The sequence below is a fragment of the Acomys minous genome (assembly GCF_964271855.1).
Source record: "Acomys minous genome assembly, chromosome: 7".
NCBI lineage: Eukaryota > Metazoa > Chordata > Mammalia > Rodentia > Muridae > Acomys > Acomys minous.
The window spans coordinates 44032519-44057786 of NC_140488.1; the positions used below are offsets into that span (position 1 = coordinate 44032519).

The following is a 25268-nucleotide window of genomic DNA, read 5'->3' on the forward strand; positions in this document are numbered from 1 at the left end:
GAGTTATCAACAGAGTAAACACCAGAGTCTAGGACAGGTAATGGTGTTCAGTAGAAAATAAGCGTCTGAAGACAGATGGAAGCTGAAGGGTGAAGGGCTTTCAATGCCTGGTGAAAGAGTCTGGGTTTTATTTGAACGTAATAGGTGTGATTCATGGTTTTTGAACAAGGCTGCAATAGGATCATAAGGAAGATGGCTGTCCAGAGAATGCTAGGGAGAATTGCAGGTATGGTTGGGCTACAGAGGCTGTTGTTACTCTATCTGTGATCTAACGATGGGCTGAGATACTCCTCGATGATTGGCTCCTAATAGGATCAATAAGAATGAAGTGGACATGGGCTTGGGAATTGGCAGTGCCTGAGAAACAGCTGAGTACGGGATCTCATTTGTATTGCTGGGGTGGCGGGATCTGCAGGCGGTGAATGAAGTCAGAAGAGAGTGGTAAAATCTATTGAGCAGAATAGTGAGGGCCAAAGAAGGGGGCTGTGGGAACACAGAAGCCGGACAAGCCCGTGGGGTAAGGCATTGAAAGCCACACACAAGGTTTCAGAACAAGGTCTATACATAACACAAGAACTTAGCACAGTTCACTGGTTACTTCCCCAAGCAGACTCTCAAGATAGAGGTGTTTGTCACTCTAGAGAAGAGGAAAGGGGAAAGCAGAGGCAAGGACTTTTGACTAGTCCATCCAAAAGTTTGTTGTGCAAAAAATGGTAGGGTGATGATGTGGTAGCTTATGAAGAGTAGGTATCAGGGAGTCAGAAAGGGGGTTTGGTTGCTTCGCTGTGTTTGTGTGTGTGTGTGTGTGTGTGTGTGTGTGTGTGTGTGTGTGTGTGTGTGTGTGTGTGTTTAGTATCAAACAGATCAGAATATGTTTAAACATGAAAAGAAAGTAAGACTCAAGGGGAGGAAAAGTTGTTCCTCCATTACAATCCTAAGAGGTAAGAGCCATAGAGCAGCCTTCCTGCTTCCTGGCGCAGGTCACCAGAAGCTAGCCTTGTGTATATCTCAGTTTACACCTTTCTCCTTCTTGTGCTGCTTGGCCTACTCCTCCCTTCCCGAGGGACTCACATTAGTCCTCACCCCAACCCCAATCCACCTCACATACTTGTTTAGACTGGTTGAAACCAGACTAACAAAGAAGCCTGTCTTTGTCAGTCAGCACATCCAAGGAGTGATTTAGGTGCTTGGTTCTCAGTCCAAAGGACCTGAGGCACTCATAGCCTGGAAGGGGAAAGTCCCTGAGATTTGTGCTCCACTCAGCTGGGGAGGGGAAGGACAATCATTGCCACTCTTGCCTGAGGCTGCCTTCCGTGGGGACTTTACATGTGCGCAGTTCTCTATGAACTTTTTCTGAAAGATTGCCAGCGCCAGATCTAGACGCTTTTTTCAAAATCCTCATAAAACCAGAGAATGAAAAAGATAGAGATGAAGGAGGAGGGTAAAATCATGGGACCTCCTGACCAGTTAATGCACCCAGGCTGGCCCCTAAACTACTAGCCAGCTCCTTTTCCTTATCTTCTTCCACAAGCCAGGGCCTTTAGCCAGTTTTGCTTCCTGTTTTGCCTTCTTTTGCTTCCTGTTCTGGTCCATTTGACATTTGCTTACTTACCTCCTTTCACAATCTCACGCCCCCCTGCCCCCCAGCCTCCCAGAGTTCTCTTGGGATAGTTTCTGATTTACCCCTAGATCTGCTTTACCTGGGAACCAGGTGACAAACACATTGTTTATTGCTCCTCACTTAAGTCAACAGGTGGCCACAGTGAGTTCTAACCAAAGTCAATGACAGAATGGAAGTGGGAACACACACAGCATGAAGGACTCTGACCAAACCTGATTCTTTGATGAGCCTCCAGCATATAAACTTCCTTTCTCCCTACCTGGGCCATTGATCCTCACCCAGGAATCATAATCACTACTTCCACTGCAGTCAAGACCATTTCTCTCTGAGTGGGCTATTAGGCCAAGCATCGAGTTCTTCAGTCTGGGTAGATAGGGCGCAATATTGATAACAGTCCTGTGCCTTTTCTCCAGGTATGCATTTTTAGGAAGCTTGCTTTGATTCAAGACTCACCCCAAAAGAATCAACTGAAATGCTTAATACTGTACATGGCCTATAGGTAGTTCAAGCTTCTCACTTTTGAAGAGGCTAAAATTTCTAGTAATTATCACTTACTAGGAATCACTACCTCCCCTCTAGATTATTCTCCAATAATACCTACTTCCACAGCTCTCCATTTGAATCTGTCCCCCTGCTCAACTTCATTCTCATCTCTGGGACTCTAGATGCAGCTTACAGTGCCCAACTCTGGAGCTCCCCACCACCTGCTCCATCTGCTCCTCTTCTTCTTCTTCTTCTTCTTCTTCTTCTTCTTCTTTTCTTCTTCTTCTTCTTGCTGTCAGCTATTATTTGGAGAATGTATACATATACACATCCTCTGGATCAGTGGTTCTCAATCCTTCGGATGATGTATCCCTTTAATACACTTCCTCAAGTTATGGTGACCCCCCCCAACTATAAAATTATTTTCAATTTCTACTTCATAACTGTGATTTTGCTACTGTTAAGAATAATAATATAAACACCAGATATGTGGGAAATATCTGAGACGCAAAGCCTGTGAAAGGAAAGGGGTTGTGATCCACAGGTTGAGAACCAGTGCTCAGAGCTCTTGCTGCTCCTTGGTGAGCCTGAACACTGCCCAGTGACATTCTTGTCATGTCCCCTGAAGCATTTCTTCGACACTTCAGTAACGCTCGGCTCAAACACTTCCTCTCTCTACCTATGACCTGGGTTCTTATGGTCAATTAAGAAAACCTAGATTAATTTGAAGCCAGTGTCTTCACTTCCTTCTTGCTTACCAAAACTCATACTGAGTCTTTTCTTCACACATCTCCTTTCACTCTCTAGTATGGAGGACTTAAGTGAATGATTTCTCCATTGACATAATAAATTGAATTGAGCCGAGTCTATAGTAAAAAGGCAGGTTTATTGGGGCAGCTCTCTGGTGGGTTCACTGACCTCACAGGAGGGGGTCAGTATAGTCACAAGGCTGGGCTGGCATAGGGGCTTCTCAAATGAGATTAAGGGGAGAGCTGTGATACGATGAGGAGGTACTGGGGTTATAGCTTTATGTGGTGAATTCAGGGCCCAGTAGGTGGGTCTCAGGTCCAGTGGTCTCTTTGAAACCCAAGCAGGAACTGGCTCTGTTCAGGGTTTTGGGTGGGCTTTTGAAAGCATGGGCTCCTGGTAGGAAGGGAAGGGTGGGGACTTCTTTGCCCAGGCAATCTTGCCTTTGTCTCCAAAGCTCCAGCCTAACATTCAGAACCTTGCCCTGAGTCTTGTCTGCATATCTCCTTTCACTCTCCAGTATGGAGGACTTAAGGATGAGGTTTCCAATACAAATCAGTCAGCAGCACTTGGGCTCAGAATTATATGCCTCCTGCTCTCTTTGGTTTTTGTGTATATAGTTTATCTTTCTGATTTGGACAAAGAGCAATGTCTTAGTTACTTTTCTATTGCTACTATGAGAAGCCATGACCAAAGTAACTAATGAAAGGAAGCATTTAATTAAGGCCTTACTGTATCAGTATGTTAGAGTCTATGACTGTCATTGCGTGGAACATGGCAATAGGCAGGCAAGCATGGGACTGGGACAGAAACTGAAAAGTTACATCTGATACACACCCACACGGAAAAGAGAAAGAGCTAACTGGGACTGGGATGGGCTTTTAAAACCTTGAAGCTCACCCCTAGTGACACACCACCTCCAACAAAGCCACATTCCCTAATCTTTACTAAATAGTTCCACCAACTGAGGACCAAGCATTCAAATATATGAACCTATGGGGTCATTCTCATCCAAACCACCACAAGCACATCATGGCAAAGGCCTACTTCTGAAGCCAACATATAGAATCAGGGACTGTACATTGTAGACATTCAGTAATTGGTCCATGAACTGCTGAGATTTTAGGGGACAGAATAGATGGATTTGTGCTCTTTGTCCTTCGTGTATCTACTTAGATATTTAATAAGAGTGCCTCTGAGTAGCCAGAAAGATGAAAGAATTTTAAAAAGATCTAACGTGCTTCATATCCAGCGTTTGAGATAGAACTGCATGACATCTTAGTGGAAATTTTGAGCATGGAATTGACTCATCACTTAATAAGGGAGTAGTTGAAAGAGCACTGGATTGGAACTACGGACATGTGTCTCTGTTAACATAAGCGATTATACATTATTCAACCCGTGGGACTCATTAGTTTCTGTCTTATACTTAGGACAGGGTCATTCTGATCATTCGATGGAGTCCTGAATATGAAACCACTTTTTGAAATCTGAAAATAACTCTTTTCCAATACAGATGCGTAGTTTTATTCTCATTGCCATGGCTAATTCTGGAGCGTCTATTTGTCACCCATGCCACATCTCCTGCAGCTTCTGGCTTATCTTCCTTGTACATGCAGAACTTGATTCCAAATGCCCATCATGTAAAGTGAAAATACATCAGAAATTCGAAATCTTTTCCTCCAGGCCCCTCCCCCACCTTCCTGTCTCCTCTTTGACCTAGGTGTGTCTATGTGGGTTCTTTTACTAGTCCACAGGAACGATTGCATATAGTAGAGGGGAGGGAAGGCTAGGAGAGCTATAAGTCATCCCAGTTTCTTGAATTCAAATTCACTTTTTTGTCTACTTTTGAGACCTCTTTTCTCACACTGGGTTGCATTATCCAACCTTAAAAGGAGAAGATGTGCCTAGTCTTACTGCAAATTGATATGTCGTGTTTGGTTGATATCCATGGGAGGCCTGCCCTTTTCTGAAGAGAAAAAGGAGGAGTGGGTGGGGTGGGGGAGGAAGGACTGGGAGGAGAGGATGGAGAGGAAACTCTGAATGAGAGGTAAAAAAAAAATGATAAAACCTTTTTTTATTTACAAACAACCAAAAACCCAAATCAAACACACAAGCAAAACCAAATTCACTGATGGCTGCCACATATAATGTAAACTATGTCAGAGTGCCACCTGGCCTTACCACTTTAGCAGAGTCACATGGGTTAAAACATGTATCTTTTCATCTGCATGGATGGATATGAATGCTGTTCTGGTTCTGAAGGAATACAGGGTGTTCATTTGCATGAGAGCCACATTGGGATTATGTGACTACACCATTGCTTTCCTTCTCTTGTCTTTCCTTCTGAAAGATCTCCGAGTTCGTTAATAAGTGAATCTTGGTAAAGAATGTCTCTGATCCTGTCATACTCCTGTTTAAGAAGCAGTGGTTGATTGCTCTCTGTTACCTCTCAATTGCCAAAACTTGATGGCATCTCACAAGAGAATGCAGGAAGCCAACATTGATCCAGACGCAATCATCTTACACCAGCTCAGTATTAGACCAAAGATTGTGTAGTATAGCAATGAAGGATAATTTATTATGTCAGAGAAAATGCTGCAAGAATCCCTTATCTAATGGAATAGACACACTACAGCAAAAATTGCTCTAAAGTGAATCTCTAGCAGGTTATAGTGTGCTGTGATTTTCATTTTTAAAAAACCATGGCTGTTTTGATAGAAGAACTGAAAGAGAAAAACATTGGCTCTCACTTGTAATTAAACTATATGTTTAAAAGTAAACCACGTATTTTAGCAGAAAGTCTAATCACTTTAAAACTATAATGAGAACCCTGTGCCAGATCGTTTGTCCCTGCCTCTCACGGCTTTAAATTCTGCTCCTTGTTTCTTTTCGTCTTTTTGTGCTGAAACCTCTTCCTCGTGAATCTTTAGTCATTTAAGGGCTTATTGCTTTAGGAGCCCAATAAATGAGAATTTTGCTTTGAAATTGGACTTTGTTTGTTCTCTTTTCCCCGCAAAGCAGACCTTTGCAAATAGAATGAATGCACAGCTCCTTTTCACACATGTCTCTACTGATGGTCAAAGCACCACAGAAAACAGGACAGATAATAGCCCCATTTTGTTGATGAGAAGACAGAGGCCTAGAGATTAATCTCCTTTCTCCAAATCATATAGCAAGAAATTGAGATCGGGGACTTGAACAGAAATCTCATGTTTCATAAAATGGGAGGATTTTCAGAGAAGCAAAGGCAACAACAATCCCTATTTGCTAGCAAGTGTTGTAGCTGTAACCAGGCTTGCACAATCAAGTCATTCTTGAGACTTCTTATAAAATCTAAACAGGAACATTCTAACAAATGAAGTAGTCCATGTTTTTGCCACAAATTTATTAGGTTGTAGGTCAAATTCATGCCAAACAGAGCCATATGTATTTTCTCACACACGTTGGGACTCTGTATAGAATATGCATCCATTCCAAGGAATGCACAGGCTCATTCAACCCTTTGTACTACTTCCAGGGGTGTTTATTTTGTTTCTATTTATATGAACAAGTATTGCTCATATTTACAAATGTGTTTGACTTTTGGTGCTTGTAATGTTCAATTATACGAAAGTTGGTTCTAGACTAAGATGAGACTTGATAGCCTATGACCATATAGTCGGGGAGGCGGTCCCTTTCGGTCTTAGACCTAGGGAAGGGGAATAGGGTGAAAGCAGGAGGGAGGGAGGAATGGGAGGATACAAGAGATGGGATAACAATTGAGTTGTAATCTGAAGAAATTAATTAAATAAAAAAAAAAAGAACTGGTCATGGAGAAGATAGACCTGCAGATTCGTCATTTGTCTCTATCCAGACATTCCCCAGGGACAAAGGAAACTTTGACATTTAATAACTAAATCGTCCTATTATGTTTATAAAATAAGCATATTGTGCCTATGGTCCCTCATCTACCGCTAAATTAATATGTGACCATTGGGACATTTAGATTATCAAAGTATGTCTACTAGACTCAGGTAAACAATAGGCCTAATAAAGAGGACATTTTGATTGCAGAGCAAGAAGAAATCCTTCTTATTTGTACATTTTAGGCAGTGTCATTGCTTGCTGACTTTATTAATTCTATTGGTACATTTGTGTTTTTAGTGCTTGTTCCAATGAAGATTTTGGATGAAGTGAGATAAAGTTCTTTCATATAAATAAAAAAGTTATCATTTTCTTTCCTGAATAGCTTTTATTGTGGGTTTTACTTCTGTATTCAGAGAAGTGTCCAATGTAGAGAAGGGGCAACCCGAAGTCATCATTACATTTGGAAAGAGAACTGTGAGTATTGAGGTAGAAGAGACTGATGGAAAGGGTTGCTTAGTGAGAGTTAAATGTGTCATTCTGGGCTTTGTCTTTCCCAAAGTCTCAACATGCTGACAACAGCCAATGGAACAGGTATGTTTGTGTGTCTGCAAACAAAACTTGTAGATGCATGCCTTCATGCCAGGGCTGGCTGTTTCAAACAGTGATTGCAGCTGAAGAACTAGAAAAGAAATACTTTCATCTCTGCACCGAGAGCCAGATTCTGATATCCCTCCTTTGCAATGACACAGACAATTTGGGAGGTTCACTCTTTGATAAAGATGCCCATCGCTGTCTAGCTACAAACTCTTTGTCTCTGTTGTTCCTTTGTTTGTGGAGATAGGAAGGGTCATTCCTCTTGCTTGCTGGCAAACATGAAAGATGCTGAGAGTATCAAATCAAAGTAGAGCTTTGTGGGTCACAAAATTCTATATATCTACATGAGGAGATTTTTTTGTTTATGTTGCTATTATTTGGGTTTTAAATATTTTTATTGTTTTGTCTATTCGTTTGAGTCAGGATCTCTTGTGGCCCACACTGGCCTCACACTACACTAACTGTGTAGCCAAGGATATCATTGAACTGATCCTCCTGTTGTCAGCTCTCAAGTGCTAGGGTTACAGATGTGGACTACCATGCCCAGCTAAAGTCTTTAGTTGCCAAATACTACCAATATCTGTCCACTGCCAACATTCTTACTCCCTTCTTCCTTCCATACACAGTGGAACTCTTTTAGTGCTGCTACTAGAAAAAAAAATGACTTTAAAGGGCTCTGTAGCTGCCTGTCTCAGTTTGTTCCAATAAAGGAGCATAGAATTGATTGGAAATCCCCAACACTAGCTCTACCACTGAGTAGCTATGGGACTTTAAGGCCCATTGGTTAATTGCTTTTCAGCTTAGTGCTCACAGGCTGCTTCATGAAAGTACTGTGATGATCCAGAGGAAGGGCAGAAAGAAAAATGTTATTCTGAAATTCCCTTAAATATTTCTGCTTTTGAACCCGTACCCATTAATATCTGCCTTATCATATTGTATAGCTAGTCTGTTTTGGCCAGATTCTGTCAAGCTCTTCATCCCCCTAACCCATACCCTATAACTAACATAAGAATAAGAATTATAGTTGTAAATTAAGGATGATTTGTAGAATCCAAGCCACCTTATACCTGCACTGGAGCTCAGGAATCTTTGTACTTCACTGCTTGGAAGCTCCTAGGGATATTTCAGGTTAGCAACAATTATTTAATCTCATTTCCCCCTAGTTAGTAAGACTTGGAAGGAACCTTCTAGATGAATCCATGTGCACATTTAATTTTCTATTGTCTTTTACTTCACAGTTAGGCTTTTCTTCTCCAATTTTGTTTTCAGTGCCTACCACGCCCTAGATACTGCATGTCCAAGTATGCAATGAGTAAAGCCAGCCTCATTTCTTGCCTTCGCGAATCTTCCAGGCTAGTGTAACAGTAATTGTTGGCCCTCACCGCAGATGTTCCCAGACTTCTTAAATACATACTGTCCAAACAGGAACTCCTCATCTCCCGCTCCATGCCCTCCATCTCCTAGGCTTCCTCAAGTCAGTGTGGAGATCCCTCAGAAGCCCTATAAAGTAACATGGTAGTCAACCTTCATCAAGTGGAATCTAACACAAAATCTTTGTCATCTTTAGTCTCTGAAATATTTGTTCAATGTTGCCTTCTCCCCATGCACAGTCCTAAGTATCTAATCCAAACCACTGGTGTTTCTACACAGGACGTCAGAGCACCAATACGCCGTCTCTGGCTGTGATGCCCATACAATTCACTTTCTCTTGTATTGTGTCAAAATGAGAAAGAGGTGGAAGTGCGTTGAGCTATAGGAATAAAAGAGTTCTGTGGGACTCCCTGCAATGTTGAAATCCTGATCTTCACAAGCCATAGTCTATTAAGTAATAAAAAATGTGCTAATAACTGTTAATTTTTATTGCACATTTATTCTTCTCAGTACCATACAAAATATCTTCAGCAGGGATTCTCCAAGTGTGGTCACCACTCCAGTAGCATGAGGACCACCTGGGAGCTTATTAAATGCGCATATTTTTAGAGACACCTAACCAGTCTGAAATGGAGGGTGGGGTGTGGCTATATCTGTCTTTTATCACTATGTCAAGCGAATCTGCTGCATGTTAACTAGTAAAGACCACAGCTTTCACCAATTACTTTTCATAATGTCTGCAAGCCTCCTGTGAAGGAGGCACTAACATTATTTTTCTTTGAGACGACGATGAGGAACTTGAGGTCATTCTTTGTGCCATTGTCCTGCAGTGAGGAAGAGGGGAAGTGACACCAAGGCTTTTTATTCTGAATCTTTGTCTCCTTGGCTACTCTGCTAGGCTGTCTCTCTAAACTCCAAAGCAAACTGGGAGCCGATGTAAGGATTAAGTGTAACCACAAGTAAACCTTTTAAGACCCAGAAGCTTTCGCATCAATCCTCCCTTTGTCACTTCACTCAAGCTAAGTCTCTCTCTTGCTCACTCTAGTTGATTTGCTAATTTCCACAAACATATTTTTCTCTGTTTGGAATGCGTCCCCGACCATCTTATTAAACCTCTCCTTATGCCTCTAACCTCTTGCTGGACCACACATCTTTGAATTCCTCTGGCACTCATGCAGCAGTACAAGTTTCAGAGTTATTGCATATGGCTTTATCCCCAACCACTTCTTAGGATGAGCCTTCTCATTCCCAAGAAGCAGGGTGGGCCATGTGGCGTGTTTTCTTGTGTATTACCATTTCATTAAGCACACATAGATACATGCATGTCTAGGTCAGGACTCTGCTCAAGATGGAAACTGTTGAATTTGCTTGCTGGTGGGCCATGCCCAATTGTTTTCAAGTTATAAAGCTAGAAGCACCACAAGAGCAAAAACTGTTTCTCACCCACCATCTTCACCAGAGTGTCTGGCATAGCATGGATGCTGAATAAATTCACTGATATGGTGACAGCTACCAATCAGCATAGGAAACAAATTCGTTCCACTCAGAACTCTGAACACAGAGATTGCTCAGAAACTATATGACATATAGAAAAAAAATCAGCCTTTAAAGGCTCTAAAAAACATGATACTGTGTTTCCAAAAGTCTAGAGTTGATATTGGATGAACTCAGGCAATTCTCTTTTTCTCAATTCTGAACTAGGAAATTCCCAAGTCTTGTGCAGCTCTCTTTCCTGTGGTGCGATGAGAAGTCATTTCTTGGGTGCACTCTCTTGCAACTGTCTAGACTTCCCAATAAAATACTATCCTGTCTGAGCCACTGACTTCTTAGTATGTATATTCAGCCATTAATTCCTCATTCAAAAATGTTTATCATCAAGCACTGAGATGAGCACTAGAGAAATCTATGGGTAGTAATATATGAGACTCGAGGAGTTCGTTCTATTTTCCACAAGGGGTATTGACATATAACCCATCATTAGTAACACATAACCTAACTACATTGTGGGATGGGCGTAATTATGGAATGCTTCCTGATGAAGTTGCCATCTTTGCCAGGAGCTGAAAGATACATAGGAAGTAGCTGGGACAACAAAGACATATCTAAAATTGCATACAAATGCAATGTGTCAGGATGCTCAAAGAGAGCAAAACAAGACTGGGGATAATAAGCCATTGTGGAAATAGCACATATAGAGCAGAGGTGAGGAAGTCCTGAAATAAGACTATGTGATTAGAGACATGCACACGTTTGGTTTATACTTGAGGTTGGATTGGCAATCCTTGCTGGTGATGGTTTGGATGTGAGAAAGGAAGTAATGTGGAGAAACTCTGGGTTTCTAGACTGATTAAGTTTGCAATGTACTGTGTTACACCCAATCATTTAAGAGTAAGGAGCTGGCTTAGACAATAGGATTTCAATGAATACAATAAGCCAATAAGCTTTTGTTGGAGTTGAATAGGAACATCACAGCAGAGACCAGCCAAGGCTTTAGGCTTATGGCACAGCCAGAGGAGAAATCTAGTTCGAGGTTCGCACTTGGCAGGGAGTATTAAAATGTAGCTTGTGTTGCTTTCAGATAAAGTTTGAACAGTATGAGGATAAAGTATGAGGAATCAAGAGTCTGGGAGAACCAGGACACAATCTATAAGGAGTGGAGAATTGGTCTCACAGATGTGGGCTGTCAGTACCCCATCATTCCCCGACAGCCCCCACCAGAAAAAAATGTCTTCTCAATAAAATCCGGGCATCTCTCACTTAAACTTCAGGCAAAGAGCATCAATTACTCAATCCTAACTTCTCAATTCTATCATGAACGACACCTAAATAGAAAAAGGAATTCATCTTTTTGTTCTAAGTCATAGGTGTGGTTCACAAACCTTGGCTCACTCAGATGCTAACAATAATCCTATGCAGCAGTGAGTACAGTCCCCCCAAACCTTGACACTCAGATCAGCTAAGTAACTTGCCTAAAAATACAACTTACAGGGCCATGGAATAGTGCTTCCCCACCTCATCACCTCCTGGAATATGGCTGGATCCTCCGGGAGGCCACCCTCTTCATTTCCCTGCTTTGTAAATATCACTTGCATCTTGTGTCTAATGATTTGCTCTCTGCTAAAGGACAAGGCTCCCCTTGGGAAAAGTAACCCTCAAAGTTGCCAATCATTCATGCCACAGTGGGAATGAGTTTCCAATTCGAAGGAACAACTTTTAATTTTATGGGAGTAGACCACTGGAATCTTGCGGGAGGGAAATAAAAGGCAGAAATACAGCAGGTTAAATAGTCAGATCCTTGCATCAATTTTACCATCTCACCTAGTTTCAGGTTTGTGTTTCTAAGGTTCTCAGATGCTATTTGTGCATATCTCTACTATGTTATAGGTACCTCCATTAATGGGTTGGTTTCCCTAGTTGTCCAAAGTTAACCTTACGCTACACACGGACTCCAAACCACCATAATCAGGAGACATAGCCCGTTTGATCTTGAGCTGTGGTTGTAGACCTGTAGTCCCTGGCTTTAGACACAATTCCCAGCCCTTGAGAATTAAGTCCTGCTGTGCACTTTTTAAAAAAAAATATTGAGCAGATGGAGGCAGGAGAGCTTGTTGGAACAATGTGGAGGAGTCCTTCTGCCCTAGATGGGTCCATCTGCCAAAATAAACGACATGTATCAGGGCATGGCATTAGTCCAAGCCCGTTGAAATTCTGCTAGCCGTCCAAACAATGATGGCGCTTCAGATCGAGTCAGTGATCGGGGTTAGGAAGAGAGAAATGATGAGTGAGCATCTGGCTGCTGCAGCTTACTGATGGGAACAGTGCCACCGAAGGATCCAGGGTGAGGGTGAGACAGCCTGGCGGACCCCCTAGGACATCTACCACTGACAAAGGGAAAGAGCCTAGCACCGAAAGGAGATAGAGTCTGGTTTAAGTCTCATGTCGTTCCTCCTAGCTATGTGGCCTTTAAAAAAAAAAATCTTCCTCTTCTCTCAGTCTACTCCACCCCGTAGAAAATAAACCCTGGCTAAATGGTCTCCAAGGGCCTTTCTCTGCTTGAACATTCTGTGACTTCTCTGACACTGGTTTGATTTCTCTTTCCCTGTGTGAGAAAGGCCCACCCACCCACCTGTTTATCTGCAGTCTCTGTGTTCTCACACTGCCCTCTGCTGGCAATTTGGGAAAGTGTCGCAGATAGAGTCTGCGGGCGGGGGTGGGGGTGGGGGTGGGGGCGGGGAGACAACAAACCATAACGCAGGGATCCAGTCTGAAGCTTGAGTAGCACACTGAAACCGCACTGGAGCTGAGAATGGGGGAAACCCCAAGCAATACTAGGAACAGATGAAGAAACACCCCAAAGTGTCTCCTTCCTTTTATCATAGCTGTCTCCCTCTGTTCATGGTGCTCTGTGCCACTGTGTGAATGGATTTCAGTGGGTGGAAGATTCCTCGTCTCAGATCCATTCTCAGTGCGCTACAAGGCCTTGGCATGCTGGGGAAACAATTCAAGATAAGCAGTGAGTCTGAAACCTCCCAGCACCTACCAGACAGGGCCCTGTGCTGGAGTCAGCCTGACAGGCTTCCGGCTGGACTGCTGACATCCAACCAACCCAAACTACCTGAGATCAGCCCCAGAACCCTTGCTTCTCCAAGGGGTACCTTTCCAAAAACTTCTGTGGGATATTTTTTTTAATCTCATGAGTCCTTTGGGGACGTACATGCAACTTTCTGACAAATTTAGTGTGCTCAGTCAGACAAGAGAAAGGAAGCAGTTTTCGGAACCAGCCTCTGCTGGACCAACTCAGAATTCTATTAAGTCCATCTTAGCATTTCTCAAGCCTAAGTTTCCTAGTTTACTCATGCTGGCGAGCTTGTGGTCTGAACTATATGAGAGCAGAGGTGGACGGGGCCGGTCCATGTGCTCACAATTGAACAGTACAGACTGAGAACTGGGCCACGTGACAATTCACTCTCTTGATAGCTGTCAAGTGATTTATCATGTCCCCCCTACTGTTTATGGAAGAACCCCTTCGGCAGGTCTGAGGTTTGAGCCAAACGTTCTGCAGTCTGACTGGATCTTCTCTGTTGGTAACAATACAGCTCTGACAAGTCCACCGAGCCTCGTCCTCCCACCAAGCAGCCTTCTCCTCCAACAGCTGGTTCTTGTCTCTCTCCCTTGTTCCAGACTCAGGCAGGCTGCCCCGGGCTCCTCGTGATGCTCACTTCTTCTCTTCCATGCTCCTTGATGGGTTAGGATCCTGAATACCGCTTTCTGCCCAGCTGCTTCTCCGGATCTGACCACACCATGTCTTCACCTTTCCGGCCTAACCTTCCAGGCCCCATTCCAGCTGGAGTTCATTTGACTTTCCCTAATAGCCATGACGCCCCAGCCATGGGCCAGGTGTTGCGCTCCACAGACCTCCACCGGCCGCCTTTCCCCTGTGCACCTGACGCTCTTGCTCTCCATTCCATACTGGTGCTATCAGTGTAGTGTGTACTTTCATCTTGAAACCTTTGTCCTGTTTCCCATTCCTTCACTCATCCTTAGTAGGTGCTAGCATAATGTTTTTAAAGTATTGCCCTTTTTTTCCTCTTTAGTTCACACACACACACACACACACACACACACACACACACACGTGCAAAATTTCAAGAAAATGAGTCTAAATAAAATTCCACCAATGACATGAGAGCTTCAAAAGTGAACACTCAATACCTACCCCTATTACCCCCAGAGGTTTACCAAACATCCACAGGCTGCACCATGAGCATAGGAAAGTTTGAGTGGTAGATCGTATTCCAGAGAGTTGCATCTCATCGGATAGAACATCTTTCACTTCTTTACAAGAGCTCTAGGTCTTCATGGGCCTGATTGACCGTGCAAATTATATCCCAATGGACCAGCACAGCTGATGGGCACTAGCATCACCCAGACATACCTCTAGATATTGTGTTTAAGACATCTGTCCTGTTTTCAGCCTTTTAAAATGGAAAGCTTGAAGGTGACTGGAGAGGGCATTTTCGTGGGCTTTTTCAGAGTTTTCATGGATGTTTAGGAAATTATGGACAATCACTAAAGGGGCAGAGAGGTGGGGCTTGAAGCATTTATGAAAATGGCCTTTCTACCAGATACGAAATTCTCACATAGGTAATGCACACTGCTAATGGTGTTTTTTTATTTTATTTTTTTTTATTTTGCTTTTCAGCAGAAAAAAAAGTCCCTACCAGAATTTGTTCTAAATGATAATCCAGGCTGTCTGTTTTGTACCTACTGGGGTTAATTCTCGGTCTCAGTCTACTTTAAAATGTCAGCCTGAACTCTCAGACTTAATTGTTACAGACATTTTATAACCAAGGCATTCGAAATCTTCAGGCTGCTCACTCCTGCTACCATAATTGAAACTTAATAGATCTCCTCGGGCTCCTTGTGCTTTACACATTGAGTACTGTGCAAATAGAGGGAGGGCCTGACAGAGAGATGGGGAGGAAGAGTGAGCAATGAGTGTGAGGGGGAGGGGTACCTGGAAGGAAGGTACAACGATGGGGTCCTGGGATTCGCTGAGGAAAAAAAATGTATTTTGAAGAGTTCGGCAGTTTCAGGGGTCACAATTCTTTGGCCCCCTGGGGCAGCATTCTTTAGACATGGCCATTTCTGAACTTCAGCGCAAGTATGTGGTTGGCCATTTGGCTGCAGCTTCTAAAATGCCATGAAACTCTGCAGTGTTCTGTGCTTTCACTATTTTGACAATCTGATGGATGTCCTGGCATTAACTAGGAAGAGGACGATATTATCCAGCCTGAATAACTAAGTACAAAGTTGAAGGATCTTGGTGCACATGAATTTTCTTAAATGTGCTTATAAAATACGTTCTATCCAGATAAGCTTAGCAGCCCCTAAAATAGCCCTTTCTGATCCATGTGTGGAACATTGGCATACCTCACAGATCTCTAAGCCAAAGATGTTTAGTGAAGTGGTGCTTGTACTTTTGCATGAAAAAAATGGAAATGTTGTTGTTAAATCTTCTGTTGACTAATTGCCAGTTTTTCTGTCCATCTTTAGGGACGCCCTGGACCAATTGGAGCTCAGGGTCCAGCAGGTCCTGAAGGGTTAGCTGGTCCTGCTGGCTTATCAGGGTTGAAAGGAGAAAGAGGCTCCCCAGGCCCTCTGGGACCATATGGGCCAACAGGGGATAAGGTAAGATATGCCTTTGATGCAAGGGTTGTAAGTACAAAGTTCAAATGTTCAGTCTCAGTTCTCAGAAGAATACTGTTGCTCCTAAATAATTTGGTGTCTGGGCACATACATTAAAAAGAGCTGAGGCAAAGTATAGTATGAACTTGTGTGAAAATGACTTTGTGGAGAGAGAGAAAGAGAGAGAGAGAGAGAGGGAGAGGGAGAGAAAGAGCACACTCCTGGACATGGTGATGCACATCTGTAATCCCAGTACTCAAGTGGCAGAAGCAGGAGCTTTGCCTTAAGTTCAAGGGCAGCCTGACCTACTTAATGGATATCAAGCCAGCCAAGATACATAAAAATGCCCATCTCAAAGAAAAAGAAAGAAGAAAGAAAGGAAATGGAGTGAATGATGGGCTGGTGACAAAGGAAAGCATTTCTAGAGACTCCCATAGTAGGCAAATTATCAAGTAAATATATTGGTTGCTTGCATGCAATTTGGCTCACTCACATCAAGTCATGAGGGTTTGATCTGGGCTTGGATCAAGAGTCTGATTAGCTGAACAATAGAGATCAAGCACATGACATGGAAGACTAACAAGCAAGACCTCAGAAGACTTCAAATAATTCTGGGCCATATGTATAAAGGAATGCACCATGAAAACAAGAATGGTAATAACTAGCCTACTGAATTATTCAACTGAATGGAGACCTTTCATGTATTTAACCTCATGCATCCAGGTAAGTGTTATAGCTTCAGCTACCCTTATAGTTAATGTGGCTATCCCTTCCCTAAAGCATGAGATTAACAGCAATTTTCAACTCATGCATGAGGTGGATGGCAATTCATTAATCACTTATGTTCTCATCTTAGGGAAGGGAGACACACAGAGTTGTACTTTCAGGTGACAGGCTTTAGCATCAGGAGGTTGTGGTGTCCCTGGAAGAGGGTGTGACTCATTCATGGATAAGCAAGAATTGCACTTGTCCTCTCATAAGAAAGATTGTCTAGCTTAGGACCCTTATCTGAAGGAGCAGAATCGGGAGACATTTTTTGTTAGATTATTCTTTTTTTTTTCTCCAGATGTAAAGGTTGCCTGTAATACTGAGCATTAATGTTTGGTGCCTATACTATTCTGCTTAACACAAGAACTTGTCTCAGAACATAAACATGCTCAACACCTTACTTAGATCAACCCCTTAGACTTGGAGTAGGGAGTATGGCAATACAGCATGAGGAAGAAGATATAAAACACCAACAACTTAGGCCATCAAATCCCATCACCAAACCTATTGAACCTAATAGCCATCAATTTGACTCTCACACATTTCTCTTTCTTCTCCTTTCTTTAGGGTCCCATGGGAGTTCCTGGCTTTGTTGGCATCGATGGGATTCTGGTGAGTGTGTCCACAGAAGCAATGTTAATATTACCTTCCAGGTTCTGCCTGCTGGCTCAAGTACTTTGGCCTTAGAAACTGTTTTTTGTTGTCTTATACACGAATGCTCAGAGTCATGCTCTGAGGGAGGGAAGTGTGGTGAGGTGTGAAGGGCAGGAATCCCACACATTTAGCCTCGGACTCAGGTTCAGACAATCATTAATCAGATCGTTTAAGATGAGAAGTGGCGTGTCATCCATAAGAAAATGCCCATGCTTAAGTCTAAGTAAGTTAATACTGGGGGAGGGGGAGCTGGGGAGAGTTTCAACTAGACATAGAGGAGCTGCCTCTGAATTGCAGAGGTGCATTAGAGCATGCATATCCTCATTACAGGAAAAATACTAAGATGCACAAAACATGACTGATAAATCCTTAATGATAACTTGATACATGCTATTTCAGTAATTTGTTCTCGTCAGCTTTATTTCCTTTCATAGAGAATGTCTCTTTGTTTTTGTTTGTTTGTTTACTTTTCCAGATATAGGTGGTGGATGGGAACTTGTAAACAGTTCTCCTTTCTCCATTCCATCCAGCCCAATGTCTTAGATTCCCCATTTGTAACCTGTAATCACACTCAACCCACTGCTTCTGATTCTACAGTGACTATTCATCAGCCTCTGAAATAAACACTTGGAACTTAGTGGCTACCACTTTCTGCTTTTGCCCACACCACCCTTTTTCTATATTTCCTCCATACCCTGGGTCATGTTTGTCTACAAGGTCTTGTTTAAGAGACCAAAAAGGATGTGGACACTTGGACTATACAATAGAAAAGAGGAAAGCTCCTCCACCTGAGGAGGACTTTATCTTGCCCTTATCCTTATAACAAACCCTAAGAGGGACTTTTGAACATTATCAAAGCTTAACTGCTGAAACTCTAGTCTACTTGTTGTTTTCTGTTATGCTATATGACCTTCTAGTATCAACAAAGGTGATTCAGATATTTTTGTCCCAATTTCCAGGCAACGTCTTGATCACCTGCTATATGCTCATTCTCTACTCTGAGGATATATGGGAAGAATATAGTTTTTCTTTCATAGATGCTATCATCTGACCTATTTTTCTCTCACATATAGTAGACATTTGTATTTCTGGAAGGTACAAGACTCACTTTCTTTGTATTTCTTACTTGAATCATATCACCATCAGATGTCTGCATTTTATTCAACTGCGGTGTCTGGAAAATGTTCAGAAATAAGCCAACTGGAAAGTTAAGTGGAGATGGATAGCCATCCTTTTTTTTGACACCCACCTACATTTTTTGACATTCACCTACGTTTACTATGCCTACATAGGGAGGAATCACTGCCCAGAGAGTGTCTTCCAGGTTCAGGAGATGAGTGTAACTGCCAAGCCGGAGGTAGCCTTACCCCATCATCCTACAGACCTAGCCCGGCCAGAGAGTCAAGGGTGAATGGAATTTGCAGTGTTACTATGCCCTCTCCTAGTATCTCTTTTGACTTGGAACTGAGAGCAAGTAAATCATGTGCTACTTAGACTGCTTCTACAATCTAAGCTGGAACTGTCACCAAGTCCAGCTGGACACTCATGCCTCCAACTTATGGCCAATGCGGGCATTGATCTCTTCCCTTTGTGGTTTCATCACTTAGTAGAAAGAGTCACAGATCTTCCCACTTCTTGTCCTTTCTTTAACGGAAGGTTGCTGGTTCCTTTTGCTTTTTGATTTTTCTCATTTCTGACTTCCCCTCTGCCAACTATCCAAGAAATATCTGTTGAGTGCCCTTCATTCAGTACTTACCGTTTCTTTCCATCTTGAAGATCTCAGGGGTCCTTGGTGTGTGCTTCACTACTCTAGCTCCTTGAAACTTATAGTCTCCTGGTGTTGATTACTTTGTATGACAGTTTCGTCTAACTCCTTAAAAGCACAGATCGTGTCTTCTGCTCCCTGCTCAGGCCCAGGAGTCCCAGGAATCCTGGAAAACAAAACTGTCTCTTCTAGTGTCTGTAAGAGCCTGAGTTCTCAGACTGATGGAGCTACCTCAAACAGAAAAACACAGACTCCACAGGTTTTTCCCAGATAATCAATCTCTTCAACTCTAAGCAACACATATTAACCAGTTCAGCTGAAGACAACAGCTTCTCTGACACATCTTCCTAAATTGGACCAGTGCACAGATTTCAATCCCTCCTAACAATGGCAGATCATTAACACTGGTCACTGGTTTGGGTCTCCAAATCCTACCCCCACCCCATCTTTTGCTGTTATGTAGATAATTTCGAAATGGAGTCTGTTTCCTGATAACCCAGTTCATTGCACCAAGGGCCACAACAGCCAGTGAAATGGGCAAAGAGAGCTTGCCTAAGCACTAGATTCAACATCCGCAGACCGACCCTGGGGATGGTACAACTCAGAGCTTTACTCACAACTCAGTTGTGAGTTAGAGCTGTTGGCAACTGCCATGGATGCATATTTATGAAATGCTTTCATTTAAAATGAGTTGAGAGCAGAGGATTTCAAGATGTCCTTTAAAATGAGATTTACTTAGCCTTACCCAGGATGTCAATCACAAACATTTCCCCTATGTACAGGTTTGTAAATAAACACACTAGACTCAAAGTGGACACATAGCACTCATCACACGGGAACATCTCCCTTGGGACTAAGGACTCAGGAACACAATTCTTCTGGAACACGGCAGGCACATTCCCTTGTGCATATGTAGAACCATAAGTTCCCCCTCAAATGACTATGTCCCTGGGATCCAGTAAACTCTGGTAAAATAATTAGCTATAGGCAAAGTGCTAGAAATTCTGTGGTCCTGAAAACTGTGAGGAGGCAGAACTCCACCCTATAGCTTATTCCTGCTGATTTGCCTGGACCAAGACTTAAACCATTTACTCGTTTGCTACTTAGTAAACCCAATATCACTTAATGTTAACCGTAGCACAACGCTGCTTTTAATGTTGACAACCCCTCTACAATGTATGTACTCATCACCAGTTTACTAATGGAGGAATGGGGCAGCTGGAAAGTAGTGAAGCGGGATCAGGATATAAGTCTGACTGGCTCAAAACCCGCACTGCCCGTTGGATCAGCAGATGAAAAAGAGGCAATAGGTCTGAGTTGGCTGTCAGAGGTTAATTCCAGGGATTTTCACTACGGTGGAGAAAGGTGAGCAGGTTTCCCTACCAGTGAGAGGTATCAGAAGTTTAAATGAGAAAACCAAAAGAGTCTAGATAAAAAACGGTTTTGGTAGCCCGAGTACTGAGCTAGACTACAGTTTTAACTTATTTCTGCTACATAGGAAACTGGGTACCCCACCCATAGAGCTTAACTAAACAGAGTTGAATAGAGTATATTTAGAGAACGTGGCAGGATCAAGGGAAACAACAATGGATAATGGAACAACTGACTCCAAACCATTAATACTGGAACATTATAGAGCTATGGGACAGCTGTTTTCCAATGGGTAGCTACTAAGACTGTAGGGAAAGCTGGCTATTTCCAGAAAATATACCCAGGGAAGGAGAACAAGGGAGAATTGAGACCTTTACTTTTTCTCTTCCTGGTCTCCTCTCCAGCCTAACTCTCAAAATGACTACATAAAACGAGAAGACAGAAGGAAAGGGACCCTGCATGGTACAGAGGCTATCTTCCTACCAACAAAAGGACAGATGGCCAATGGCTGCCTGAAAACTTACATAGCAGCAAACTTAACCACTTGCGCTTTCCTATTTTCAGGCAACCACTGGGCATCTTAGACTATATCCCACATGATTAAGGCAGGCTCCGATATCAGAGGAAAGATTCATTTACTATATTCTTGTAGAGAAAATGTGCCACAGAATTCTATTTCATTCCCACTGTTATTAGAATTGAAGGAAGTAAACAGACTACTCATACAAACGTGTGAGTCCAGACTATGAAGGTGATGGTTTCAGCTTTGCAGGGGAAGCAGGCAGCATACTCCTTGACTCCTTATTACCAACCAGAATGACTAGTCTCATTCCCTGTGAAGAGGCCCAGATCTGTGCTTTTGCTGGCATAGCTTTTGCAGGTTGAGGTTGGACCTTAAAACTAGCATAAACTTCCTTTTCCTGATTCACAATTTGATGGGTAGGTTTTGTCTTACGTTAAATCATAATAACTTCCGCATGCGAGTCTTTTCTTTGCTCATTAAGCTAGCTTTCACTTTTCCATTTAAAGGAAGTATTTTTGATTCTGTCTGTTGTATCCAAATTACCAGCACCACGAATCTTCTGCTTTAAGGCCATTATATAGTAACATAAAGATTATATGAGTACAAATATTGTGCTACTGCTGTGAAAATTGATCTGATAACAAAGATAGCTGCCTAGTGACTAATAGTGACTAATATAGCATAAATATTCATGGATGTGCTAGAAAGGGGAATGATTTACATCACAGGTGGGATGGAGTGGGCTGGCATTTGAGTTCATTATCCTACTCAGCAAAATATGCAATTTAAAATCCATGAGTTTCCATGGAGAAGGAGGGACTACTGGTCATTTGAAGGGCTTATTTTGAATATGTGACATTTTCTCCAAATCATTAAATATATCCTTTGAAAGTATGTTTACAAGAAGGTGGAAGTGTACCTTTCCTTACCCTGGTCAGATGATCTATTAAGGTCATCTGTTTTCACCTGCCCCAGATATAACTAGATTTTACTAGATTAAAACAGTATGTTCTCCAACCCAGAAACTTACTGGGTTCAGATGAGCGCTATAAAAATGCTTATTAGTTCCCCAGCTAAATACTTGCCCCATAGTTACCTGATTATGTTGGTTACAAACTGAGAGTGCAAGGGAGGCTTGCTAATTTGTGGCCAAGCAGCTTTCAGTAGAGAAGGTGTTGTGGGAACTTACTCCACTCTGTTAACCAAGATCCAGCATCCGCTCCCATGGAGGACTTCCATACAGAAAGCCACCCCGGACTCTGTCTGATCTGAGGACTCTCAAATCTTGGCATGGTTCTCTGTTGATAGCAGTTCAGCTGTCAGACAGCTAAACCTCATTTTAGTACATCTCTATACTCAAGGAAGGTGAAGTTGCAATGCCTTAACTATTGTATCTGTCCATGTTTGAGCCCTTTTATCTCATCTTGGATTGTATTAAAGCACCAGTTGTCTTTTTGAGTGGGAGAACTTGAGCTGTGATTGGCAACATATATCTGAGAACATACGTGATGATGCTAAGGGGATAGACAAGGAGCCAAAAGTTGGCAGTGCACTTGGCTATTCTCCTTATGGAACCTTTTGCATTAGCTGAACACCCTTTGGTTAACTCCATCCCTTCTTTTCCCTTTAAACAGGGCCACCCTGGACAACCAGGTCCCAGAGGTCCACCAGGCCTAGATGGCTGTAACGGAACTCAAGGAGCTATTGGATTTCCAGGCCCTGATGGCTACCCTGGGATTTTAGGACCACCTGTATGTTACAAGATCTTTGTACCTTCATGCAAATGCACCTCAAAATGTGTTCCTTTCTTTTTTATTCTCTTGAAATTTCATTAAGTCTTTGTAGACAGCCACTGGTTTTTTCCAATGTAAGAGTTTATACTGATAGCACCACAAATGCCAGTTGTGGGGTGCACATGTTACATAGCTTTAGATTAGCTTTTAATGCTACTTTTGGAATTGTCAAAATTGTTAAAACAAACAAATAAATATTGGCTATAATACATTTCAGAGCAATAGCTATAGTACATCTCAGAGCAAAGCATGCCTTGGGCTATTGGGCATGTTCTTATATCAGGTAACACTTGGATATGCTTGGAAGACCTCCATGTGATTGTGGGTATATTAACAAGGACCTAAAGGTGTGTCAATCTGGGTTTATACTAACAGTTCTTAACCAGGGGGTAATTTTGTTCCGTGGGAGGGAACATTTAAATTAAATAAGTATTGATAACTTTAGATGTCACAACTAGGGGCATCTCACTAGCACATGATAGCATACACTTTACAAGATCAAAGAATCAATTTGCCCAGTGTCAGTGATGCTAAGGTTCCTTTCTCCCACCTCATGTCATCACCCTTGGTTATAGGGTTTATCTGCTTTTTTCTTGTTTTTGTTTTATTTTGTTTTTTTGTCTCATGGTTCCACTTTTATTTAATTTCATTCCTTCAAATAGAGCTGAGATAGTCAGATATCATGCACTTTACAGATAGCATGTAAATAGAAAATATCAGGCCTTTACAAAGAGTGGTTGAAAAGAGAAAAATAGCACATTTCAGGCTCACTAATAACCTAGACTAGAAAATCCTAAATCTATAAGAGTTGTGAAGTAAAGTATTTTAGAAACTAGAAATCATGCCACTAATTAGACAGATCTCATAGTGACACGAGTAGCCTTCAATGGCCAAGTCGTGGGGTATGAGAATACATGTGAAAAACTGACACAGAAAACAGGCAAAGTACAAGCCCCAAACTGGCATAAAAGACCCTGACATCTAAGGTCCAAACCAATATACACCAGGGAGATAACAAGGAAATGTGTAGTCCTAATATGAAATAATCTGCATGAGTCATAAAAGCTCCTGAGCACTGCCATGGCAGCAGAAAGGGGAATAGAATCGATAATGGAAGAGTTCCACCCCGAGACATATAATAAAGATCTTGGGGTAATAGACATCCTCTAAAAGATAAAACCCCAGAATGGAAACCTAATCCCAGCCTGAAATTTCACCTTAAGCTTTAAAAAAATTAGGTATGTATTTTACTAAGTTGAACCTTACTAACTGCTGCCTATTCATTCAGTGAGTACCTTTGAAGCATCTTTGGAAAAAATAGGGACCTTCATGGTAAAACTAAGCTACCTGGTCTACAATGAAAGTCCCTATTCTGAAGCTTAGTTTTTTAGGGATTAAGATGTTTTTAGGTCTAGATAGGTGTTTTAAGTTGATAACGACAAGATGTGATGGAGATTGATTTACACTCAGAATTTTAAACTCACCAAGATAGGAAAGATGTTTTCTTCAAGGCTGTCAAATACAAATAGCCAAAACACCAAGAATGTAGCACTTTTTTAATTCCTGATTGTGTCATGGTTCTTCTTGCTATTGGTAGTTTATTGTATATATGTGCAATAATATAAATGTATATGTAAAAAATTAAAATTATTTAATGAAAAAAAGAAAAGAAAAAATAAGGACCACAAGAATAAGAGGAAGCAGACAATCTTAAGAAATTAATTTATAGCCTGGTATGGTGGCTCCTGCCTGTAACCCCAGCAATGAGGAGGCAGAGGCAAGAGGATCACTGTGAGTTCAAGAGCAGCCTGCTCTACAAAGGGAGTCCAGGACATCCAAAGCTACACAGAGAAACCCTGTCTCAAAAACAAAACAGAGAGAGAGAGAGAGAGAGAGAGAGAGAGAGAGAGAGAGAGAGAGAGAGAGAGAGAATTAATTTGTATGTGTAGTCACTTATTCTAATACATTCAAAGTTCCTGAACTGGAGAATCCATCATCAATCAATCTATTCCATAAAGTGTATCCCCATACTATTGCTGACTTCCCCTTAGCTGCCAGCATTTGCTACCAAGACAGAAAAAAAATCTGATTGAAAGACTAGAATCAGGAGCATTGACTTGTTTTCCAGGATAATAATGAGACACACCAGCTTCTTCAAAGGGTTGCAGTTGATTTTGTGGGGAAGAAGCACACGATGAAGCTGGTTTCATAGTTACCCTTTAGCCCCATGGCCTACATGGGGGTCCACAAAAGCACCTCTCCTCTAACCTTTTTTACATCTTAAAAACAAATAATAAGAAAAATATGTGACAGATCTCAGATTTGACTCACAAAACTTTAATTATCTGGATCCATAGAAACTTTTGTTGACTTTTGACCTAGACAAAGACTCTGTTAGTAATGTATAACTAACCGTAAGGGGTAGAGCTTTACCTAAACCTCTTCAGGGGTTGCGCATTGCACTTTAACCCAGCTAATTTTCCCATAAGATTCATAATTTCAGGTTCCCATTGCCCAATCTTCTATCTAATTAGGTCATAT

At 42.0% G+C, this 25268-nt stretch overlaps 1 protein-coding gene across 3 annotated transcripts in view; it reads left to right on the forward strand.

The window, feature by feature from the left end:
- Positions 1-25268, forward strand: part of COL4A6 (collagen type IV alpha 6 chain) — a 294528-nt gene that overhangs the window by 207402 nt on the left and 61858 nt on the right. For all 3 annotated transcript variants that reach the window (XM_084790553.1, XM_084790554.1, XM_084790555.1), the window contains 3 exons: positions 15722-15856; positions 17189-17233; positions 22569-22685. In XM_084790553.1, coding sequence (XP_084646679.1) covers positions 15722-15856; positions 17189-17233; positions 22569-22685 — 297 coding nt within the window. The remainder of the gene's footprint in view (positions 1-15721; positions 15857-17188; positions 17234-22568; positions 22686-25268) is intronic.